This window comes from Ranitomeya variabilis, chromosome 3 (assembly GCF_051348905.1).
Source record: "Ranitomeya variabilis isolate aRanVar5 chromosome 3, aRanVar5.hap1, whole genome shotgun sequence".
In the NCBI taxonomy this organism is placed as follows: domain Eukaryota; kingdom Metazoa; phylum Chordata; class Amphibia; order Anura; family Dendrobatidae; genus Ranitomeya; species Ranitomeya variabilis.
In genome coordinates this window covers 80,518,765-80,542,591 of record NC_135234.1, presented here as the reverse complement: position 1 = coordinate 80,542,591, position 23,827 = coordinate 80,518,765, and the positions used below count along the sequence as shown (strand labels likewise).

The window sequence follows — 23,827 nt, the reverse complement described above, 5'->3', positions numbered from 1 at the left end:
GCCTCCATAAGCCATTTTAACAGGTCTGATGGTCCCCACCATAAGTCCGAGTCCTCTGATGGCGAAGGTAGTGTCCATTATGCAACGTATCAGACAGCGCTTTGTGGCCTACATTGTACATAGGCGCCATTTTGCTTGGTGTCTTGGTTCCATTTTGGATTGAGCATCCTCCTCTTTCTGATTATCAGTCTATGCACATAGTTCTCTGTGGAGACGGAAAGGAACATTGTGCAACAGCCTGAATAATGGAGAAGACAGGAAATTGCTTCATGTTCTACAAATCCATGTCCCTGTTATTTGCTTTGGTAAATGGAGTGTGGGTGCTGGTCTTCAATGTTTTCAGGGAGATTGGCACTGGTTTTATATTCTAGTGAACTGGAAAACCACTGCATGAAAATCCAACTAGTCTGGTACCATCAGCAGAATTTGGCTGCCCTTTCCCCTATGGCTACAGAAAAGCCCTTCTGGTCTGCTCATGATTTCCACTATTCATTATCAAAATGGGTTCTCATTTGGGCACCAGGTAGCACTATTATTTCTGCAGTATTATCACATTTTTATACGGCGTTTTTCTCTTTCCAAAGCATGGGTGTTGTGTTCATCTGATATTACCCTGCCTACAGGACACTACAGACTGTGATCCGGTCCTGGCCGCCATCATTGACAGAACATAGCATGGAAAAAGTAATGACTCTAGGGGAGTCTGTCAGCACAAAATAACTGTTCAAACAAAGCACATGCCTCGGTGCACTACTTGGCGTGGCCTAATAGTTAGTGCACCGTCCCATTTACTTGTTTTCAATTTATTTGTCCTCCTGTGAAGCCAGAGCTGTCAAATAAGGAAGAGAAATGGTGGAAATGCTTGTAAAGTAAGAAAGTGGGAATGTACACTATATTGTTTGGCTACACCACGGGAGCACCAAGTGCCTGTGGTTGGTTTGAACAGTCGTTTTGTGCATTTATTATGGAGTAGTCCAGGATTATAATGACATGGCTGCTTTCTTCCAAAAACTTTAACAGGTGGTGGTATTACAGGTCGGCTCCATTGAAGTCAATGTTCCTGGCGACAAGTCACACACAATATACGGACACGTGGTGTTGTTTTTGGACAATAGTCAATAAATAATAAATATCCCAGTAATTATGGGTACGGTCGTGTATTCTGCACATTGAAATTTACCAGCGCCGTGAAGTATCTGAAGAAGATGATGGCAGGTGACATCAGCAGAGTGCGCACCTTGCATCCTACTCAGGAGAACTTGTCATTCACCTCCCACGTAATTCCCATACTTATATAATGATCGGAGCGAGCGGCAGCACCCACTGTGCTCACTGCTGCGCTCATGAATATTACATGTACATATACCTGCCAATTAGCCTTTAGTTGTCTCATTTGGCCTTCATGGATATCTCTGACCCACTTAACCATGTTTTCTCGCTCGTCATTGACCCTTGAGCTGCTCCTTTTGGTCTCATGTTGTTGTTTCATGGAGCTGATGATTTTTCAGATTTTTACTACAGAATACAAAGTTGTTTTTTTCCTGTTGAAGAATTTGAGGTAAACCTGGGTCATGTTTCAGGATGCATCTCTCAAATGACTAATTAGCGGCTTTTTATTCAGTACTTTCTGTGTTTTATAGCTGCGCAGTTACTTGTTTAGGGGCAGCGACATGACTTGGTGCTGAATTACTTCTGTAAAAGGAAAATCTACAGAGCAAACAATCGAAAAGATTTCCTTCTGGTTCAGAAAGAGTTTATGACCATGATGTTCTGTAGAGGTGGGAATTAATACGGTAATTGATGCTCTATACCCTAGGTAGGCAACCAGGATAGGTGATAAATGTATGATCACGGGGGTCTGACCCTTGTGACCCATCTCATCAGGTCACTCTTCAAAATAAGCGTTCTTGGGTAGATGATTGGTAACACAATTTCTGACTTTTATGACCTCTATTCTGAGTGTTTTAATATTTTTCTCCTCAAGCTATTTCTCTAATGTTCAGTTCTTTCTTGATCTAATGGTAGTAAAATAGCTGCTACAATGTCTTCCATATACAGCATCCTGAAACAGAGGGATCCTAGCTCTTCTTTCTCTGTGTAGCATGTGTTCACAAGCAGGAACACAAAATAAAGTAGCTTGGAGGATATTATACAGCAGTACTGAGCTGTGTGGCTGTGCATCCAGCACTGTACTGAGGTATAACAGTTGATTAAAGCTGCAGCACAAATCTGTGTGTGCCTCACTGTGCTGAGTGCTCCTCCATATAGTATAATAAATGTTGTATAACCTGACACCTCACTGAGCTAGCAGTCTGTCTTGCTTTGACCAAGGGTGTAACTTGTCCACGGCCAGTTGTCAATTGTTAGTTCCTCACAGCGGCAACATTGCTATGGGTTAGTGTAGAGCAGACTACATATTATATATAATTCTGCCACTCATCATTCGAGTTCTAGAAACCCCAAAGTCTTGTATGTTGTATATTGTGCGTCTAGTATGTCGGATATTGCTAGTGAGTGAACACAGTGTCATTAGCACCATGAACCTTCTTACAACGACCATCACTCAGTGCCACGACCATCAGTCAGTGCCATGATCACGCAGTGCAGAAGTGACTTGTCATGTTTATGAGGATTAGGCTGAATAATAGTGTATCTTATTTATAGGTTAATTGGCTTTTTATTTGTGTTAAAAAGATTGCTGATCACCTAATTTAGATTTTAGGGTATGCAGAATACTAGACAGACCCGGCTCAGTCCATAGACATTAATTGGAGCATTGTGATTCTTATGGTCACATTATTTTTTGCACTTTTGATCTTTGTTCCCGGTGTTTTTTTGTAAGTCTTGTGATTTAATGTGCTCAGCTTTCCTGACTTACGCAATTACTTGGTCTGCGTATTAGTCTGTAAAACTGAAGTGATGTGGCCGCTGTACTGTAAATGCAGTAATTTAGCCGCGTATAGACATTATTTCTCCTCCGTGGAGCACAATAGAACAAAAGCTCATCTGACTGTACAGACAGGATCTGCTGAGCAAATCTTATGCAGAAATGGGCTATGAAAAATTGATTAAGCCATGCACTGGGCCAGCTATTACCAGGAGGGGTCTGCTCTGCCATTAAAGGGGCCGTCACAGAATCAAGATCACTTCATTTATTAAATTACGGCATTGCCGAAACGCCCAAAGGCCAGGTAACCATGATGTTATCACGGGTAACCAGTGGATATATTGTGCTGATAGTGAGAAGAATGGATTCCTGTAAATATTAATGACTCCTAGAAGCCAATGCCCCTCAGTCAGTGATGAAATGAAGCTGGAGTTGGATATTAAATGAACATTATGATACAGAAATGGCTTTCACAGTCCTTGTTTAATATTATTTGCTTTGTACACCTTCAGACAGCATTTTTTTACCTGGCAAGAGGGCATATTTTGACTGCAGAGAAAAATGCACCAAAAAAACAACGTGTGAACATAGCCTTAGAGTGGAGGGGATAGAGGAGAAAATATCTAAAGTTTTCTGAAGAACAGATAAATCGGGCTATAGACAAGAGGCGGAAAGCCCCATGGAGAGGAGGTAAGTACAGTATTGGAGCTCTGCTTCTACACGTAAAAACAGCAGCATCCTGGACACACAAAAGGTCATATCCTGCCTATATTACTGAGAGGGACACTCCCACAAGAGAAAAATCTGAAACTTGGATCAGCTGTATATCAGAGGATCCTAAAATGAATGAAAGGATGAAGACATTGGTATTTTATTATCCAAAAGTAACCACTATCAAGTGACCTTATTTTTCATTTTTTCCATGTCAATGGTATCCATTGCCTTAAACACTTGCAAGGTGACCTGAGAACCACTCAGACTGTATGGAAGAGTTGGAAAAACAGATTTGGTACAGTACCTAGTGGTAGGATACACAAACTTTTGCACATTACAAACAATGCAGTAGTTTTTGTTGGTTTCTTTCAGTGAAAAAAGCCCTTTGTATTAATATTATTAAAAATAAATTTCTATAGCGCCAACATATTCCGCAGCACTTTACATCTTAGAGGGGACTTGTACAGACAATAGAAGACATTGCAGAATAACAATAATCACATAAAACAAGATACCAAACTGAATGAGGACCCTGCTCACAAGCTTACAATCCGAGTATCAATGTGGGATATATTTGTGATACATTTCTGCTTATTGAAATATTTAATTTTAAGGCCACTGTTGAACAATAAAGATTCACAGGATGCTGGCCTGGTGGCCATGTTGGTAGCCTAGCCTGCCGGACCGGAGCCCTGTAAGCCTCATTCTGTTTGACATCCCCATCACCTCTTCTGATTAGTAGACGTTAGCTTTGTCGTGTGCATTGTGCCACAATGTAATTATGGTGTACTGGATTTACTAATCAGAAGCTGCGCCAGGGACGTGCGCAGACAGTATGTGGGTCACAGGGCTCTGGTCCACTGACCACAGAACTCTCAATGACATGGCTGCAGGACTAGGGTCTGGTGTTGAAACTTTTTGCTAAACTCTAATTAAAAGGGTATTCCCTTCTCCAAGATCTGATCCCAATATGTAGTATGGTAATAATATTAGCACATACCTCTATTTAGAAAGGTAGTATAGTTCTTCTGATGTCGCTTACCCCATGTGCAGGGCATTGTAGTAGCTTAGGCATCCATGGTTATGACCACGAACAGTGAACTGTCATTATATGAGTGGTTGTAACCATGGATACCTAAGCTACTGCAATGCCCTGCACATGGGGTAAGCTACATAGCAAATCAGAAGAACTATACTACATTTCTAATTGCAGGTATTAGCTAATACTATTATTACACCTACTACATATTAGGATGGGTTCTTGGAGATGGAAATACCCCTTTAAAGCATTTTTTTTTTCCCCAAAACTATAATAATGGTGCGTTCTTATGATTGGTTATTAATATCAGATTCATTAGGAGCAAACTTGGTCTATTAATGGGGCCTCTCCGGCAACTGTCAGTCACTCTCATTTTTTACTAGGATCAGCAGCGCCGTCCTTTCTCCAGTGTCTGTGCCTGGTACTGCAACTTATGGTCTCTTGGACCCATTTGGTCTGATATGCAATATTAGAAGCAGCCACTGCAAAACGTACAGGGCTAATGAAGGAGATGTGGCACTTGCCGGGGCGGCCTTTACAATCAGCTGATCAGTGCGGTCGTTGAGCATCGGACCCCCACAGATCTGAGAGTGATTTTCTATCCTAAGGACAGACCATCAATATTTTTAATTCCGTAAAACCTTTTTTAAATGTGGCTTCTACAGAGGATTGATCTTTCTTTAGACAAGTATTGTTTTAGATGATTTATATAACTTTGTTCCTTTTTCCTGCACTTTTATTACATTGCAATACATGGATCTTTGTCTTATTTGGTTAATGTACAGTATACGTGTATCTGCTGCAGAACCTCTTGTAATCACGGGATTCTGCTGTGTGAGTGGCCTGGCTAGTCATCTATCCTTCCTCAGTTAGACGGTAACTGGCGGCCGCTCCTTGTCCCCGGCAGTCTGCTGATGCAGATCAGTGTGCAGGGTGAAAGCTCTGCAGCGAGTGAGGATGCTGTAATTGATTGCCAAGTTCCTAATGTTCTGGGCCCCCTGCGGTGCGAGTGTTGGAGGAGCGCTGCAGGCAGGTCATGCTCGGGAAGAGAAGTGGGGACTGTTTGTACCAGAAATCTCCGCCGAGGGTTTTATTGCTGGCTAAGCATCATCTTCTCCTTTTAGTAGCGATGGAAGATCTGTGGTTATGGGATTATGTTAGTGAGATCCTCCGGTACGGGCGCATCTTCTCGTGGATAACAACGGCATCTGCGCTGTTTACAATCTTATATTCCCCAATGAGGAGCAATCTGGAAGAGCCTGTTGCCATGGTGACAGAAGCCCGGTTATAATAATGGAGTCCAGATATGCTAAGCAGTGGCTCGGGGCCGGGCTCAGCTTTCTGATTCATTTAGGCCTTTGATGTCTTATTAGACAATCAGCAGACTGATGATATGCTGAGAAGCAGTATGACGGTATTTCTGCCCTGCAGATTGCCCTGTACGATGCTATACAGAGAGTGCTGGAGCAGATCTGTGTTTGCCAGATTTGGGGTAAAGAAAACACTTGTATATAGTGAAACCCATATATTATATAGAGTTATTACAAACAGTGATCTATTTCACTTGTTTATTTCTGTTAAATTTGATGATTATGGCTTACAGCCAATGAAAACCCAAAAGTCATTATCTCAGTAAATTAGAATACTTTATAACACCAGCTTGACAAAATGATTTTAAAATCTAAAATGTTGGCCTACTGAAATGTATGTTCAGTAAATGCACTCAATACTTGGTCGGGGCTCCTTATGCATTAATTACTACATCAATGTGGCGTGCCATGGAGGCGATCAGCCTGTGGCACTGCTGAGGTGTTATGGAAGCCCAGGTTGCTTTGATAGCAGCCTTCAGCTCGTCTGTATTGTTGGGTCTGGTGTCTCATCTTCCTCTTGACAATACCCCATAGATTCTCTATGGGGTTAAGGTCAGGCGAGTTTGCTGCCAATCAAGTACAGTGAAACTGTTGTTTGTAAACCAGGTATTGGTACTTTTGGCAGTGTGGACAGGGGCTAAGTCCTGCTGGACAATGAAATTTCCATCGCCAAAAAGCTTGTCAGCAGAGGGAAGCATGAAGTGCACGAAAATTTCCTGGTAGATGGCTGCGCTGACTTTGGTCTTGATAAAACACAGTGGACCTACACCGGCAGATGACATGGCTCCCCAAACCATCACTGACTGTGGAGACTTCACACTAGACCTCAATCAGCTTGGACTGTGGCCTCTCCACTCTTCCTCCAGACTCTGGGATCTTGACTTCCAAATGAAATGCAAAATGTAATTTCATCTGAAAACAACACCTTGGACCACTGACCACAGTCCAGTTCTTTTTTCCTTGGCCCAGGTAAGACGCTTCTGGCGTTGTGTATTGGTCATGAGTGGCCTGACAGAAGGAATGTGACACTTGTAGCCCATGTCCTGAATTCGTCTGTGTGGTGGTTCTTGAAGCAATGACTCCAGCAGCAGTCCACTCCTTGTGAATCTCCACCAAAATTTTTGAATGGCCTTTTCTTAACAATCCTTTCACGGCTGCGGTTATCCCGGTTGCTTGTGCACCTTTTTCTACCACACTTTTTCCTTCCACTCAACTTTCCATTAATATGCTTGGATACAGCACTCTGTGAACAGTCAGCTTCATCAATGACCTTTTGTGGCTTTCCCTCCTTGTGGAGTGTGTCAATGACTGCCTTCTGGACATCTGACAAGTCAGCAGTCTTCCCCATGATTGTGGAGCCTACTGAAACAGACTATGGGACCTTTTTAAACACTTAAGAAGCCTTTGCAGGTGTTTGTTGTTAATTCTAATTTACTGAGCTAACGACTTTTGGGTTTTCATTGGCTGTAAGCCATAATCATCAACATTAACAGAAATGAACACGGGAAATAGATCACTCTGTGTGTAATGACTCTCTATATAATGAGTTTCACTTTTTGTATTGAAGAACTGAAATAAATTACTTTTTGATATTTTCATTTTATGAGAAGCACCTGTAGGAAACTGCATTTGACCTTTTTATAATATTTTCAGTTAATGTGTAAAACCGTACAGCAAACAAGTGACAATACAAAAGAAACATTTTTCTTTTTTTTCTGTATAAAAATTGGATGATTTTTCATGTGAATTTAGCCCTGTGCTTACACATAATTTGCTGCATGCATTTTGCAGCTACCAGCAGCTTTGTGCACAAGTGGCACCATGGATGGCACAACCTTATGAAGACTTGGCGCCACCTTTTAGAGACTTGGCGCAACACACTGAACCTGTTACCAAGTCTTTGTAATCATCAGTGAGCATCAGGACTAGAATACAAGCCACATCGATAAGTCATATGTCTGGTACACTTTTTCGTTTTTGAAAGTGGCAAATGAAACCCTTCAGTTTACAGTGTTTTCTTGTCCACCTCTCTTGGGGGCAGGAGGATGTAGAATGTGGAGCTGATAAAAGGTCAAGCACAGTCTTCAGTGTGCCATTTTGGCATGACATTCTTACTAATCCCTGTACTAGGACGGCCTTAGGAGAGTCGCTCAGTTGACTTAAACACAAGACGACAGTTCTGGGTTTTGGTTTTTACGTCTTTTTTTCAATGCGGCATTTTTGCAGTAGAATTTTAGATAATTAAACTGAACAGCTGCAGACACATAGCAGACATACAATATTACTGTGACCATGACAAGTACTGGGTATGCGCGAAACAGCTAAGTTTCCAAAATTGATTTTTACTAATGCATGTCCATAAGGCCACATCCACATGTCCGTACTCAACAGGCTTTTGCTATGTATGTAGGTGCTGAGACACAGATGTGTCACTTATTAGGCTGTGTGCTGTTTCCATATAATGAATGTTTTATCACCAAGAGAGAGATTAAACCTGAGCCCTGGTCCAACCATACTCCTCCTCTGATCAGCAGGTCACTCAAGTGTCCACAGACAATGTATACAGAGAGCTGTGGTGGGGGTGAGGGCAGCTTTCGGAGCTCTGCTACATCTAAAAACTCTATTAAAATTGTGGTATTCAGGGTCTTTTTCCTACAGTACGCTGCTCTCAGATGAAGTAGCTAAAATCTGGAGACATACTCTCTTTAAACATGGACTTGGGGAAAAAAGTTCATGATCTTTGTCTGTTTTTACCATTTGTTAGAGGCTTAAGGGGGAGTCGCAGGACCACCAGGCGCATGTTACTGCAACCACATCACAAATGGAAATCCAAACCTTTTGTGTAGAGTTGATCAGTTTGCACTGATAATATACAGTCATTGATCAGTTTAGGTGTTTGTTCTGGCAGTTATAGAAACGTAATGTGAAAGTGATTATTTGAAGTAAATTTATCACATTGAACTTGGCATCCGGTTTGCCAATAGCATGTCATCAATGGTTTTCTGGGAAAAGAATCCATATAACTTGTAATTTTCCCGTGTAAAGTCCTGCCCATTCTGTGTTGTGCAGTCCGGTAGGCGGTCCTACTCACTGACCAACAGCTTCCCTTCTGGCTTTCTCCTACAAGGAAGGAAGTCCATCATTGATTAGGACCGCCTACTGGACTCCAAAGCTCAAATTAAGCAGAAATTTCCGTTCAATGTAATTTTGTGGGAAAAGATCATAAAGCTTATGTCCCTCTGCTCAAATCCTCCTGCTGTGCAGGTTTGTCTGACATTTGTGTAATGTGCATGGCAACATCCTCATATCATTACTGAAAAGTGTAGCTATTCATGCTTTTCTGCACCTTTTTTTCAGGGAAACCCTAAGATTCATACACTGCTCAAAAAAATAAAGGGAACACTAAAATCCCACATCCAAGATATCACTGAATGAAATATTCCAGTAGTAAATCTTTATTCATTACATAGTGGAATGTGTTGAGAACAATAAAACCTAAAAATGATCAACGTAAATCACAACTAATATCCCACAGAGGTCTGGAGTTGGAATGATGCTCAAAATTAAAGTGGGAAATGAAGTTACATGCTGATCCAACTTTAGTGGAAATGCCTCAAGACGTGGAAAAGATGCTCAGTATTGTGTGTGGCCTCCACGTGCCTGTATGATCTCCCTACAAGCCCTGGCATGCTCCTGATGAGGCGGGGGATGGTCTCCTGAGGGCTCTCCTCCAAGACCTGGACTAAAGCATCCGCCAACTCCTGGACAGTCTGTGGTGCAACGTGACGTTGGTTGATGGTGCGAGATATGATGTCCCAGATGTGTTAAATCGGATTCAGGTCTGGGGAACGGGCGGGCCAGTCCATACCTTCAATGCCTTCATCTTGCATAAACTTCTGACACACTCCAGCCACATGAGGTCTGGCATTGTCCTGCATTAGGAGGAACCCAGGGCCTACCGCACCAGCATATGGTCTCACAAGGGGTCTGAGGATCTCATCTCGGTACCTAATGGCAGTCAGGCTATCTCTAGCGAGCACATGGAGGGCTGTGCGGCCGTCCAAAGAAATGCCACCCCACACCATTACTGAGCCACTGCCAAACCGATCATGCTGAAGGATGTTGCAGGCAGCAGATCACTCTCCACGGCATCTCCAGACTCAGTCACGTTTGTCACATGTGCTCAGTGTGAACCTGCTTTCATCTGTGAAGAACACAGGGCGCCAATGATGAATTTGCCAATCCTGGTGTTCTGTGGCAAATGCCAAGCGTCCTGGACGGTGTTGGGCTGTGAGTACAACTCATCCTCCATGAGTAGAAACCATCCTCATGGAGTCGGTTTCTAACCGTTTCTGCAGACACATGCATATTTGTGGCCTGCTGGAGGCCATTTTGCAGGGCTCTGGCAGTGCTCCTCCTGTTCCTCCTTGCACAGAGGCTGAGATAGCGGTCCTGCTGCTGGGTTGTTCCTCTCCTTCGGCCCCCTCCACGTCTCCTGGTATCAGGGTGGATTGATTTAAATCACGCCGATTTAAATCATGATTTAAATCACGATTTAAATCAAAAGATTTTTTTCTATTTAAATCGGATCGATTTAAATCATGATTTTAATCATGATTTAAATCACTGATTTAAATCAAAAGGTTTTTTTTAATATAAATCACGATTAAAATGAGAAGTGAGAGCAGTGCGCATGTGCGCCCATAGTTACACGGACGAAACTAGGGGCAACGATCTAACGCCAGGGTGAGGGGGGGACCCCAAAGTAAGTAAAAATCTTTTTTGTTTTACTATATGGCAATAGGTAGGTGTTTAAAAGCAGCATGTCTTAATTGTATAAACTATTAATAGCCTCCACATTTTGTTCATACTGCCCCTTTAATTCCACACTTCTAGCTTGGTTTCACTTTTGGTTTAGTTTCTTTTTCCATTCAGTTGACATGCCCAAACTTGTTGGATAGTCAGCATCCTACAGAAACCTCTGGAAGAGCATGGCATTGTGAATGTTACACATATACAGCCTTTATTCTACTGAGTTAAACAACTCAGCTTTATCTCATGATGGAAGAACCTTTGGATGGTAAAATATTTTCCTCAAAAAGCAGTTTATTGAAAAAAAATCCGATTTAAATAAAAAAAATCCGATTTAAATCAAAAAAATCCGATTTTTTTGATTTTTTTAAAAAAACATTGATTTTTATCCACCCTGCCTGGTATACTGGTCTGTCTCCTGGTAGCGCCTCCAGCCTCTGTACACTACGTTGACAGACACAGCAAACCTTCTTGCCACAGCTCGCATTGATGTGCCATCCTGGATGAGCTGCACTACCTAAGCCACTTGTGTGGGTTGTAGAGTCCGTCTCATGCTACCACGAGTGTGAAAGCACTACCGACATTCAAAAGTGACCAAAACATCAGCCAGAAAGCATTGGTACTGAGATGTGGTCTGTGATCCCCACCTGCAGAACCACTCCTTTATTGAGTGTGTCTTGATAATTGCCAATAATTTCATCTGCTGTCTATTCCATTTGCACAACAACATGTGAAATTGATTGTCAATCAGTGTTGCTTCCTAAGTGGACAGTTTGATTTCACAGAAGTTTGATTTACTTGGAGTTATACTTTAAGTGTTCCCTTTATTTTTTTGAGCAGTGTATTAAAATCACCAGTTTTACCATCGTTCTCTCTATTAAAGGCTATGGGAGGGCCAGCGTTTGACAGATATCTATCCTGTCCGGGGTTCACTGCTAACCTATCTATGTATCTCCAGCATGCATGATGCAATTTTACAATGCAGCTCAATGCAATTAGCATCCAGCAGCCTCCTCCACCGAGACCGGGAAAAGATTTTTACTCTGATTGAATTAACTCTTTGAGTGCAGGCATCCCAGTCTAATTGCAGTAGGCATGATTTGTAGTCAATACGTATTCATCACATACACGTGGCGGACAGAGCCTTCCCTGGCATCTGTTATCGAGCGGTGCCATGATGCTGATTCAGCCTATTGTATGTGGGCTTTGTTCAATGATGTCTCTGTGCCGGGGGTGACACTTGGCATGACTTGACGTCTGACATTTAACACCAGTTCTCCTAATTCGATGTCACATGATTGCTAATGTGGATTGTCAGGAAAAGTCAGATTTCAATTTCTCCTTAAAAAAAAAATATAGATCAACTTCAATAATGTCATGAAATTATAGAGGCTTGAACTACAGAGCTGATACCTGTGTCTAGACATTGCTGAAAAGGACTGCGACTTTTTTTGGAGTTTGTCCATATTACAGAACATGGCATCCATATCCCTCAGAGTACTGATCTCTGTGGTATACTGAGTTTTAAGTGGCCATGCTTGACTCAATTGATTGCTTTTTGTCAGACACCTCCATAGATAATTGGACGTGTATATTGATTTTTGTAGCCTCTGGTTTGACTGCAGACGTCGCTTCTGGACTCAAAATTAATTTGCTCCGTGTGTTGCACCAGGGTGGTTTTCCCCAGATGCCCATTCATGTGTCCATTCTTCATGAACTGATGTATCAGGCAACCAAAACCTCTGACTGTAAGTTCTTATTTCATCAAATCATCAGTAACGAGTGGCATTACTAATGGGCTCATGGGTGCGTTTGGACCCCACTGCGGTACTCCTTTACGTTATACCAACGAGCCTCCACACTCGCTGTCACTGAAGATGGTCATACAAATTAGACTAAAGTTCCTGAAAATCGAGGCTTCCAAAATATTATGCTCTCCATTGAGCAGTTCACCAGGGGCTTCCATCTGAATAATTGTAATATTATTTAGATGTGTCCCCCGAATTATCCCTGCACATGAATAAGGCAAATGGAGTCTAAAATATAACATTTTGGGAATGACAGCCTGAATCAACAATGAGATGGGGTATATCTAAAGGCTCCCATATACTTTAGATAAGTTGTCCTTACCCACTGGTTTCAGGGGATCATCCTACTAATGTGATTGGGAACCTCATTTTTGGGGGCGATAGTTCGGCCATCAGCTATCGAATGTGTAGGGCCAGCTTTAGACTATGTGAGATCTGCAGAACTTTGTCCATACTGAACTGCTCTAAAGAGTATCCAAGGAGTAAGATCTGTTGGGGAAGTCTACTGCAGCCTCTGACGTATATGTAATTGGTGAGCTTCTAACGGGACAGACAGAATGGAGGCCAACAGAAATCTGAAGCGGCATTTCTGTAAAAATGATGGAACAGAATAACGTTGGATACAGAGGCTGGTTTGAGTATATTATCTGTATTCATTGCTTAAAGGGAATCTGTCATTAGGTTTTTGCTACCTCAAATGAGAGCAGCGTGATGTAGGAAAAGAGACCCTGATTCCAGCGGTGAATCACTTAGTTTACTGGGTGCAGCAGTTGTGATATAATCGGAGTTTTTAGATGTAGCCGAGCTCCCACCCACACCGCAGCTCTCTATGTACATTGTCTATAGACATTGAGCTGCTTATCAGAGGGGCGGTGTGGTCGGACCAGGGCTCATGTGCCATGTAGTCCTGTAGTGATAATCTCCTGATGATGATTGTATGGAGACCACACACAACCTAATAAGTGACACATCCCTGAAATCTGTCTCAGCCCCTACCTCATGTTGCCCTCAGATTACATAGCACAAACCTGCTGATAGATTCTCTTGTAACCCCATGTTGTCTGGCATACGTTATTGATGGCCCCGTATAAGTAGCCGTGGTTTGAGATGTCGCCACTACAGTTTACCCTGTGGTTTGTGTGTCCTGATTTTGGTTGTTTCTTGACAGGTGTCTCCAGTCAGTCAGACTTGATCTTTCTTGCACTGGTAGTTAGCTGTGGGCTGCTTTCCCTGTAATCCCAGGAGCTGACCATCATCCCAGTCCTGGCAGGACCATGGAGAGCTCCGAGCGCTGATGCATGTTGCCCTGTAGCCTGATGATAGCAGATCCTTGGGATGCTGCCAGCTGACTAGACAGAGAATCTGTAAACCAGGCAGTACAATTCAATCTCTGCCGTATGGTTAAGTGCTGCTCCCATATCCATCATGTACAGTTCCACTAGCCTTTTCCTTCCTCCCTGAGGTCCCCGCCCCTGCACACTCTTACAGGCATCCCCAAGAGAGCCCCCTGTGCCGGTAATTGACCGGCTCCTGGCCCAAGCACCCCTCCCCTCCTATCCCTCACATCCAGGCTCCTCGCTCAGACAGCAGATCCACTGACGGGGGACTGCTCTCCAGCTCTTCTGTTGTTACCCGCAGATCTGTTGTGGCAGTGGAGATGAAGTGACGGCTCAGCTGGAGCTGCAGTGAAGAGCTTGGATGGATTGCACTGGGGGAGTTTGCAGCTGCCGCACACTGCACAATTAATGGAGTGGCTGCAGGAGCAGGGTGAGTGGGGTCCCCGCATGTGCTGCTGATTCTTCTTGGCCCTGAAAAACCCTATGCCGAGAAGTCTTTGGGATCTTTGTTTACCTTGTCTTGTCCTTTCCTAAATCTGCGCTCCTGCTATTTAGGAGGCTCTTTTCGGGTATACCGAGATGACCTCTCCTCCGGCCTCTTTATCCCCCAATCAATCTTTGTTCAGTCAATGGCATCAATTGGAGTTGATGGGACTGAAGCATTCCTTGTCATGGCTAATGATACATGTCAGTGTGCTCTAGTTATGTCTCTCCAGGATGATTCCTGGTGGAGAGCGACGTCTCGCTCAGTGCCCTCCTCCCCATGGATGGTAAACAGTGACTGGATTTCCGTTTTGCAGCACTTTATGTATGGTGATTGTATCACTACAGGGCCACGCTTACTAGCGGCACAGTCCCCTGATTAGCATGTTTGTCTTTTTGTGTCCGTTACATTGTTATTGGCCATTGCATGGAAAGTTGTGTGTTTGCCTCTGTCCGCAATGCCCTCCAATGTAAGGGACTTGTGCTTCTGGACAGCTTGTATTGATTGACGTGTATGGAGGAGGATATCTCCATGTGTCTGCAGCATGGTTAGTCTGACAACTGACGAGCACATACAGGACCTGCCACTATCGTCCTCCCGTGTGGGGTTCTGACCAGCCATTCCTCAGAATGACGGAAATGTTTGTTTTCCCATACTACTTCCAGCTGACACACACAGATAACATTGTCCTAATTGACAGAACAGCCGGATCCACTATGCCTTCTAATTCACGATTTACGCTAGTGACCCGACTGTGAAGTCACACATGTCCTAATACGTCTCCTACTGCACAACCCAATAAATATCTACAGGAACTGTATCTGTAGCTTATCTACAGTACAGACCAAAAGTTTGGCACACCTTCTCAATCAAAGATTTTTCTGTATTCTCATGACTATGAAAATTGTACATTCACACTGAAGGCTTCAAAACTATGAATTAACACATGTGGAATTTAGTTAACAAAAAAGTGTGAAACAATTGAAATTATGTCTTATATTCTAGGTTCTTCAAAGTAGCCACCTTTTGCTTTGATGACTGCTTTGCACACTCTTTGCATTCTCTTGATGAGCTTCAAGAGGTAGTCACCGGGAATGGTCTTCCAACAATCTTGAAGGAGTTCCCAGAGATGCTTAGCACTTGTTGGCCCTTTTGCCTTCACTCTGCGGTCAAGCTCACCCCAAACCATCTCGATTGGGTTCAGGTCTTGTGATTGTGGAGGCCAGGTCATCTGGCGTAGCACCTCATCACTCTCCTTCTTGGTCAAATAGCCCTTACACAGCCTGGAGGTGTGTTTGGGGTCATTGTCCTGTTGAAAAATAAATAATAGTCTAACTAAACGCAAACCGGTTGGAATAGCATGCCGCTGCAAGATGCTGTGGTAGCCATGCTGGTTCAGTATGCCTTCAATTTTGAATTAATCCCCAACCATGTCACCAGCAAAGCACCCACACACCATCACATCTCCTCCTCCATGCTTCATGGTGGGAACCAGGCATGTAGAGTCCATCCGTTCACCTTTTCTGCGTCGCACAAAGACACGGTGGTTGGAACAAAAGATCTCAAATTTACTCATCAGACCAAAGCACAGATTTCTACTGGTCTAATGTCTATTCCTTGTGTTCTTTAGCCCAAACAAGTCTCTTCTGCTTGTTGCCTGTCCTTAGCAGTGGTTTTCTAGCAGCTATTTTACCATGAAGGCCTGCTGCACAAAGTCTCCTCTTAACAGTTGTTGTAGAAATGTGTCTGCTGTTAGAACTGTGTGGCATTGACCTGGTCCCTAATCTGAGCTGCTGTTAACCTGCGATTTCTGAGGCTGGTGACTTGGATAAACTTATCCTCAGAAGCAGAGGTGACTCTTGGTCTTCCTTTCCTGGGGTGGTCCTCGTGTGAGCCAGTTTCTTTGTAGCACTTGATGGTTTTTGCCACTGCACTTGAGGACACTTTCAAAGTTTTCCCAATTTTTCAGACTGACTGACCTTCATTTCTTAAAGTAATGATGGCCACTTGTTTTTCTTTACTTAGCTGCTTTTTTCTTGCCATAATACAAATTCTAACGGTCTATTCAGTAGGACTATCAGCTGTGCATCCACCAGACTTCTGCACAACACAACTGAAGGTTCCCAACCCCATTTATAAGGCAAGAAATCCTCTTATTAAACCTGACAGGGCACACCTGTGGAGTGAAAACCATTCCCGGTAACTACCTCATGAAGCTCATCAAGAGAATGCCAAGAGCAGTCATCAAAGCAAAAGGTGGCTACTTTGAAGAACCTAGAATATAAGACATAATTTCAGTTGTTTCACACTTTTTTGTTAAGTATATAATTCCACATGTGTTAATTCATAGTTTTGATGCCTTCAGTGTGAATGTACAATTTTCATAGTCATGAAAATACAGAAAAATATTTAAATGAGGTGTGTCCAAACTTTTGGTCTGTACTGTGTGTGTGTGTGTGTGTGTGTGTGTGTGTATATATATATATATATATATATATATCTGCTATGTAATTGTCTAAGGGTCACTTCCGTCTTTCTGTCTGTCCTGTCTGTCTGTCTGTCTTTCTGTCACGGATATTCATTGGTCGCGGCCTCTGTCTGTCATGGAATCCAAGTCGCTGATTGGTCTCGCCAGCTGCCTGTCATCGCTGCCGCGACCAATCAGCGACGGCCAGAGTCCGATTAGTCCCTCCCTACTCCCCTGCAGTCAGTGCCCGGCGCCCGCTCCATACTCCCCTCCAGTCACCACTCACACAGGGTTAATGCCAGCGGTAACGGACCGCGTTATGCCGTGGGTAACTCACTCCGTTACCGCCGCTATTAACCCTGTGTGACCAAGTTTTTACTATTGATGCTGCCTATGCAGCGTAAATAGTAAAAACATCTAATGTTAAAAAAAATTAAAAAAAATTAAAAATCATTATATACTCACCTTTCCCGCTGCTCGCGACTCTCCGGTGACCGGTCCATGCAAGCGGCAGGTTCTGGTGCTAAGGATGGTATGCGTGAAGGACCTGCCATGACGTCACGGTCATGTGACCACGACGTCCTCATCACAGCGCCTGCGCGATAAGGACCTGCGATGACGTCACGGTCATGTGACCGCGACGTCATCACACCCTGGGACCGGAAGCTGCCGCCTGCACCGCACACAGGCGACAGAACTTCAAGGGTACCCTCGGAAGGTGAGTATATGTTTATTTTTTATTTTTTAACCTGTGACATATGTGGCTGGGCAATATACTACGTGGCTCTGTGCGGTACACTACGTTACTGGGCAATATACTACGTGGCTCTGTGCTGTATACTACGTCACTGGGCAATATACTACGTCACTGGGCAATATACTACGTAACTGGGCAATATACTACGTGGCTGGGCAATATACTATGTCGCTGGGCAATATACTATGTCGCTGGGTAATATACTATGTCGCTGGGCGATATACTATGTCGCTGGGCGATATACTATGTCGCTGGGCAATATACTATGTCGCTGGGCAATATACTATGTCGCTGGGCAATATACTATGTCGCTGGGCAATATACTATGTCGCTGGGCAATATACTATGTCGCTGGGCAATATACTATGTCGCTGGGCGATATACTATGTCGCTGGGCGATATACTATGTCGCTGGGCGATATACTATGTCGCTGGGCAATATACTATGTCGCTGGGCAATATACTATGTCGCTGGGCAATATACTATGTCGCTGGGCAATATACTATGTGGCTGGGCAATATACTATGTCGCTGGGCAATATACTATGTCGCTGGGCAATGTACTACGTGGACATGCATATTCTAGAATACCCGATACGTCAGAATCGGGCCACCATCTAGTGTGTATGTGTGTGTGTGTATATATGTATATGTGTATATATATATATATATATATATATATATATATATATATATATATATATATATATATATATATATATATATATATATATATTGAACATGTTATGTGCGTATGTCTGTTTATGTATATATGTTATTACGTATGGATGTGTGAATAACTGTAATAGTTATATTATGAATGTGTAATGTGTGTATGTATATATAATGTGTGTATGTCTCTGTGTTTATGTATACAAGCTGTTACCGTGATCTGATTTGTGAATGTTTCCATCATAGTTTTGATTTAATAAAGCCCCAATCCCCAGAGAGATAGCTGTAATGTAACGCATGCTTTATGTAATGATAGCGGATGTTGCTCTGGAGATCACACTTATCTTTGCCTTCTGGCGGTAACATTTCAGCTGGGTGTATGACCGCAGAGAAAGGGTTGGATTTCTGTACGTCTCCTTAGACTCTTAGAGGCTATACGCAGTTGAGTTGGGCGCCCCTCACTGGTCATCTACTGTAAAGCAGTGCCTTGTTGTAGATACATCACAGTGTTGTAGGGTTAGTCTTTAAGAGATTTTCCCCTTTTTCCTATAAGCTTTTAGTAAAATAATTAAGAAATTACTTTCCTCAGCCTCCCCTGGTCTAGCACTAGTTTCCACCTCTGCTCCCAGTGTTTGCTATTGTCTGCAGCACTGATATCACATTGACACTGCCTTAGACAATAAATGAGCTCAGCGGCTCTACCGATGGAGTTGTCACGTGCCGCTCACAGCTGCTTAGTTCACTGACTGGCTGCAGCACTGTTGACGTGACACCAGCGCTGCAGACAATAAACGCTGGGAGCAGCGGTGGAGAATCGGTGCTGTTTGAGCCGGGCAGGGTAAGTAAAGCTTAGTTGTTGTTGTTTTTTTTTTTTTTTTTTTTTTTTTACTATTAACAGAACTTATAGGGAAAACTTTTCTTAAAGGGGACAACCACTTTTATGTCTAACTTGGCATTAAGCAGTCAGTCACTGTCTCTAGTTAGTGCAGGATTCATCACCAAATGTCCTTCACTTCTGTCCATAAAATGGATGGTGATGGAGGAGCATGTGACCGGAGCAGTCCATCAGCCTACACTAGACTGCTTTCCTCCACAGAGCACAGCAGCAGTATCACATATGTTCATTCTACATTCACATTTCATGTACACATGAGGGAGAGACCTGTCAATCACCCGCAGTGGCTGTGGGAGAAGCCAGCGGGGGCAGAGCCAGACTAGCCTAGTCTCCAGCTATGGTACCTCGCCGAATCTTTACATTTTATTTTGTCTGAAATGCCAGCGCTTTTTAAGAGGACTACCCCCCCTGCAATCGTGCAGCCGGGCTCTGACTCATACTGACTACGGTTTGGGCAGCACAAATCAGATGATAGTATCATTTTAAAGGGAATCTGTCATCAGGTTTTTGTTATGTAATCAGAAAGCAGCATAATCTAGGGACCATCGTTGGAATCAGGGTCGCTGTCCCTACATCCAGTTGCTTTCAGATGTCCTTTAAAAGGGATGTTTTCTCCTAGTAAATGGGTAAAATTGCAAAATGCTTGTAAAAGAAAGCAACTTCATGTAAAGCGCCATGGAATAAATGGTGCTATAATAATAATAACTTTGCAATTTACCGCTTATTAAAAATCCTTTTTGCAATCTCTGCCATTTCATAGGTGGCCAGTTTCTTAAGCAAGGTGCACACAGTCATCAAGAGCTGCTGGAAAAAATTGACCAGGTTGCTGGATTAGACCAGCTTAATTGCCCTTGCACTTGTCTAATGTTACAGGGCTAAAGCGGTCTCTGCTTCAGGCCAATGGCTCAGCCATATCAGAATTGTCAAACATCAGGAGCACACTGCCCCTGGTAAGCAGGATGTAGGGAGGCAGGGAGCTGTATACTCCAGCAGATAGGATCCTTAAAGACACAGGGGAGCTGTATGCTCCTGCAGATAGGATTCTGAGGGAGGCAGGGGGAGCTGTGTGCTCCTGCAGATAGGATCCTGAGGGAGGCAGGGGGAGCTGTGTGCTCCTGCAGATAGGATCCTGAAGGAAGCAGGGGGAGCTGTGTGCTCCTGCAGATAGGATCCTGAAGGGGGAGCTGTGTGCTCCTGCAGATAGGATCCTGAGGGAGTCAGGGGAGCTGTGTGTTCCTGCAGATAGGATCCTGAAGGAGGAAGGGGAGCTGTGTGCTCCTGCAGATAGGATCCTGAAGGAGTCAGGGGAGCTGTGTGCTCCTGCAGATAGGATCCTTAGGGAGACGGGAGCTGTATGCTCCTGCAGATAGGATCCAGAAGGAGGCAGGGGGAGCTGTGTGCTCCTTCAGATAGGATCCGGAAGGAGGCAGGGGGAGCTGTGTGCTCCTTCAGATAGGATACGGAAGGAGGCAGGGGGGAGCTGTGTGCTCCTTCAGATAGGATCCAGAAGGAGGCAGGGGAGCGGTGTGCTCCTGCAGATAGGATCTGGAAGGAGGCAGGGGGAGCTGTGTGCTCGTGCAGATAGGATCCTTATGGAGACAGGGAAGCTGTATGCTCCTGCAGATAGGATCCTGAAGGAGGCTGGGGAGCTGTGTGCTCCTGCAGATAGGATCCTGAAGGAGGCAGGGGGAGCTGTGTGCTCCTGCAGGTAGGATCCTGAGGGAGTCAGGGGAGCTGTGTGTTCCTGCAGATAGGATCCTGAAGGAGGAAGGGGAGCTGTGTGCTCCTGCAGATAGGATCCTGAAGGAGTCAGGGGAGCTGTGTGCTCCTGCAGATAGGATCCTTAGGGAGACGGGAGCTGTATGCTCCTGCAGATAGGATCCAGAAGGAGGCAGGGGGAGCTGTGTGCTCCTTCAGATAGGATCCGGAAGGAGGCAGGGGGAGCTGTGTGCTCCTTCAGATAGGATACGGAAGGAGGCAGGGGGGAGCTGTGTGCTCCTTCAGATAGGATCCAGAAGGAGGCAGGGGAGCGGTGTGCTCCTGCAGATAGGATCTGGAAGGAGGCAGGGGGAGCTGTGTGCTCGTGCAGATAGGATCCTTATGGAGACAGGGAAGCTGTATGCTCCTGCAGATAGGATCCTGAAGGAGGCTGGGGAGCTGTGTGCTCCTGCAGATAGGATCCTGAAGGAGGCAGGGGGAGCTGTGTGCTCCTGCAGGTAGGATCCTGAGGGAGTCAGGGGAGCTGTGTGCTCCCTCAGATAGGATCCAGAAACAATCCTTTTAAACCTTTACATTATTTCAGCTATGTTGTTGGAAATGTGTCACTCTGCTTTCTCTGATTTCAGAAAGGACTCGTATGGCCAAACATATATTATTTGGGTAGTTTTTGTCTTTCTCTTTAGCAGTATGGTATGATTCTTAGATTAGATTTTTTTTTCTTTCCTTTCTGACCTTACCAACTATGTATCTCGGTATTGCCAGTGCGGAAATACCCAGGTACTGTTGTAGTATGAGACCAAATGCAAAAAAAATATATTGTGGCTTAGACGGAATTAAAAGGACTTATAGAGTTCGCTGTACATATGATCGTGGGGTTTTCTCCGCCTCTCACACCCATCATTAATGACTGCTGCCATCTGTACATGCAGATACATGGAGGCTCTTAGTCACTGGTGAGAGCAGTGGATGGGAGGGAGATGTCATCACAGAGGAGAAGATACAGGTGTTAGATCTGATTCACTTAGGCCTCGTACATCTGTGTGCCGTGGTAATGGACTGGATGGATGGATGGATGGATGGGATGGACGGATGGGATGGATGGGTTGGAGTATGGACTTGGATGCAAGGCTTGGATGGAGAATGGACTCGGATGGACGGCTTGGCCGTAGGTCTCCTGACCTGAACTTGCCTCATATATACCAGTGAGGCTGTTGAATTTGGTTCTGGAGCCTCGCAGACGGCCTGTGAATAGCGGACTGTGAAACACAGATGTGTGAATGCAGCCTTAGCCTGAGGGGAACTATTGTACACCAGTATTAGGAGAACACTTTTACATATGGATGTAGTAGTATGGCTATATGGGCACTTGTCTCAAAATAAAAATAGATTTTTTATATGGATCCAATGTGCCAGTCATAGGAAATCTAGTGTAGAAGCCATATGTGAATCAGACTGCAAGTGCAATTGGGAGGAGGGGCGGTGTCCGTGTTCATGTACTGCTTTCAGTGCAGTGATTCACCCCAGTGCACTTCCAGCCTGATTTGGCACTAGACTAGATCTTCCATGGCTGCCACATTGGCTCTCTGCAAAAAAAAAAAGTGTAATTTTTTATTTTGAAACAAATACCTATACTGCCATACTTAAATACAGCCTACTATTTCCATATGTAAAAAAATGTGCTGTCAGGTTCCCCTTAGTTCCCCCCTATTCAAAGAAAAGCAGCTCCTATAAATAGTGTCGCTGATCTAAAGCAGTGGCGTCCCATGTAATGTCAGCAGAAGGCCTGTGATGGCGCGTTATTTACATCACAAGCCATAAGCTACATGTGATCTCGGAGTTAGGGGACTCAATCTTTTTGCTTTTAAAGAAATTCCCGTAATCTGGGACTAAATTGGCCGATCGGATTCACTGCTTTGCCTGTGTTATATCTAGAAGGATCAGACGTCTGTTGTATGGCAGACTGCTGACTGTGCAGCATGGGGGCGCTCGTCGTGCTCACACATGCTGGGTATTATGTAGAAGTACTGTCATTCTTTCTACCACTCCATATTTCATTGCTCTTTCTCTAAACAGTTAACTCAGTATCTCGCCCGCAGGAGTTCTTTGAAAATAATTATAGTCCTCCCACGGCTTATCACACAAACACAAGATCTCATTCTGCTCATCTTTCCTTTGCTTCTTCATTAACCTCTTTTGTTTCTACACTTACATACTGTATATAAGCCCTGGCCGCACTCATGATCTACATGCCACTGCTGCAGCCTGTGATTGGCTGCAGTGGTCACGTGTATGTCTTGACCTAGCAGGGTATCCAGACTCGGGCTCTACGTCCTTGTTTGTCCAGATGGACGTATGGAGCCTGGTGCAGTATATGCAACATGAGCACTGACAGATCGGGATTTGTTTTGGTATTTTAGACTTATTGGTAGACTTTTAAGGAATTAGCAACCCCTTTAAGACTATCCTTTTGAAATGATATAACCTTTGTCTTCAAAATATATATTTTTTAAATAAATCAACTGATGTAGCTAATTTGCAAGACAGTCTATATATCAGAGATTTCCGAAATTGCGGTCCTCCCAACAGATCATATTTTCCGGACTCCTTAGTATTCCGCAGGTGAGAGAAACACTGTCAATTTCTGATGTCGTGATCATAACTCCATCACCTGTGCAATACCAAGGAAATAAATCCTTCTGTGTTGGCTGGGCGTGAGGACTGGGACACACGGGTCTCTATGGTGTTTTTCAGGATGGTCTATATCAGAGGTGTCAAACTGCATTCCTCGAGGGCCGCCAACAGGTCATGTTTTCAGGATTTCCTTAGCATTCCACAAGGTGCTGGAATCATTCTGTGCAGGTGATTA

General features: G+C 44.0%; 1 protein-coding gene across 5 annotated transcripts in view; it reads left to right on the top strand.

Annotated features, from left to right (window-relative positions):
• Positions 1 to 23,827, top strand: part of ABR (ABR activator of RhoGEF and GTPase) — a 430,921-nt gene that overhangs the window by 99,200 nt on the left and 307,894 nt on the right. The window contains exon 1 of one of the 5 annotated variants that reach the window (XM_077294254.1): positions 14,145 to 14,397. The exons of the other annotated variants lie outside the window; for them this stretch is intronic. Within the exon in view, the coding sequence (XP_077150369.1) occupies positions 14,376 to 14,397 (22 nt within the window). The 5' untranslated portion in view covers positions 14,145 to 14,375. Of the gene's footprint in view, positions 1 to 14,144; positions 14,398 to 23,827 lie in introns of those variants that run through there. 5 annotated transcript variants of the gene reach the window in all.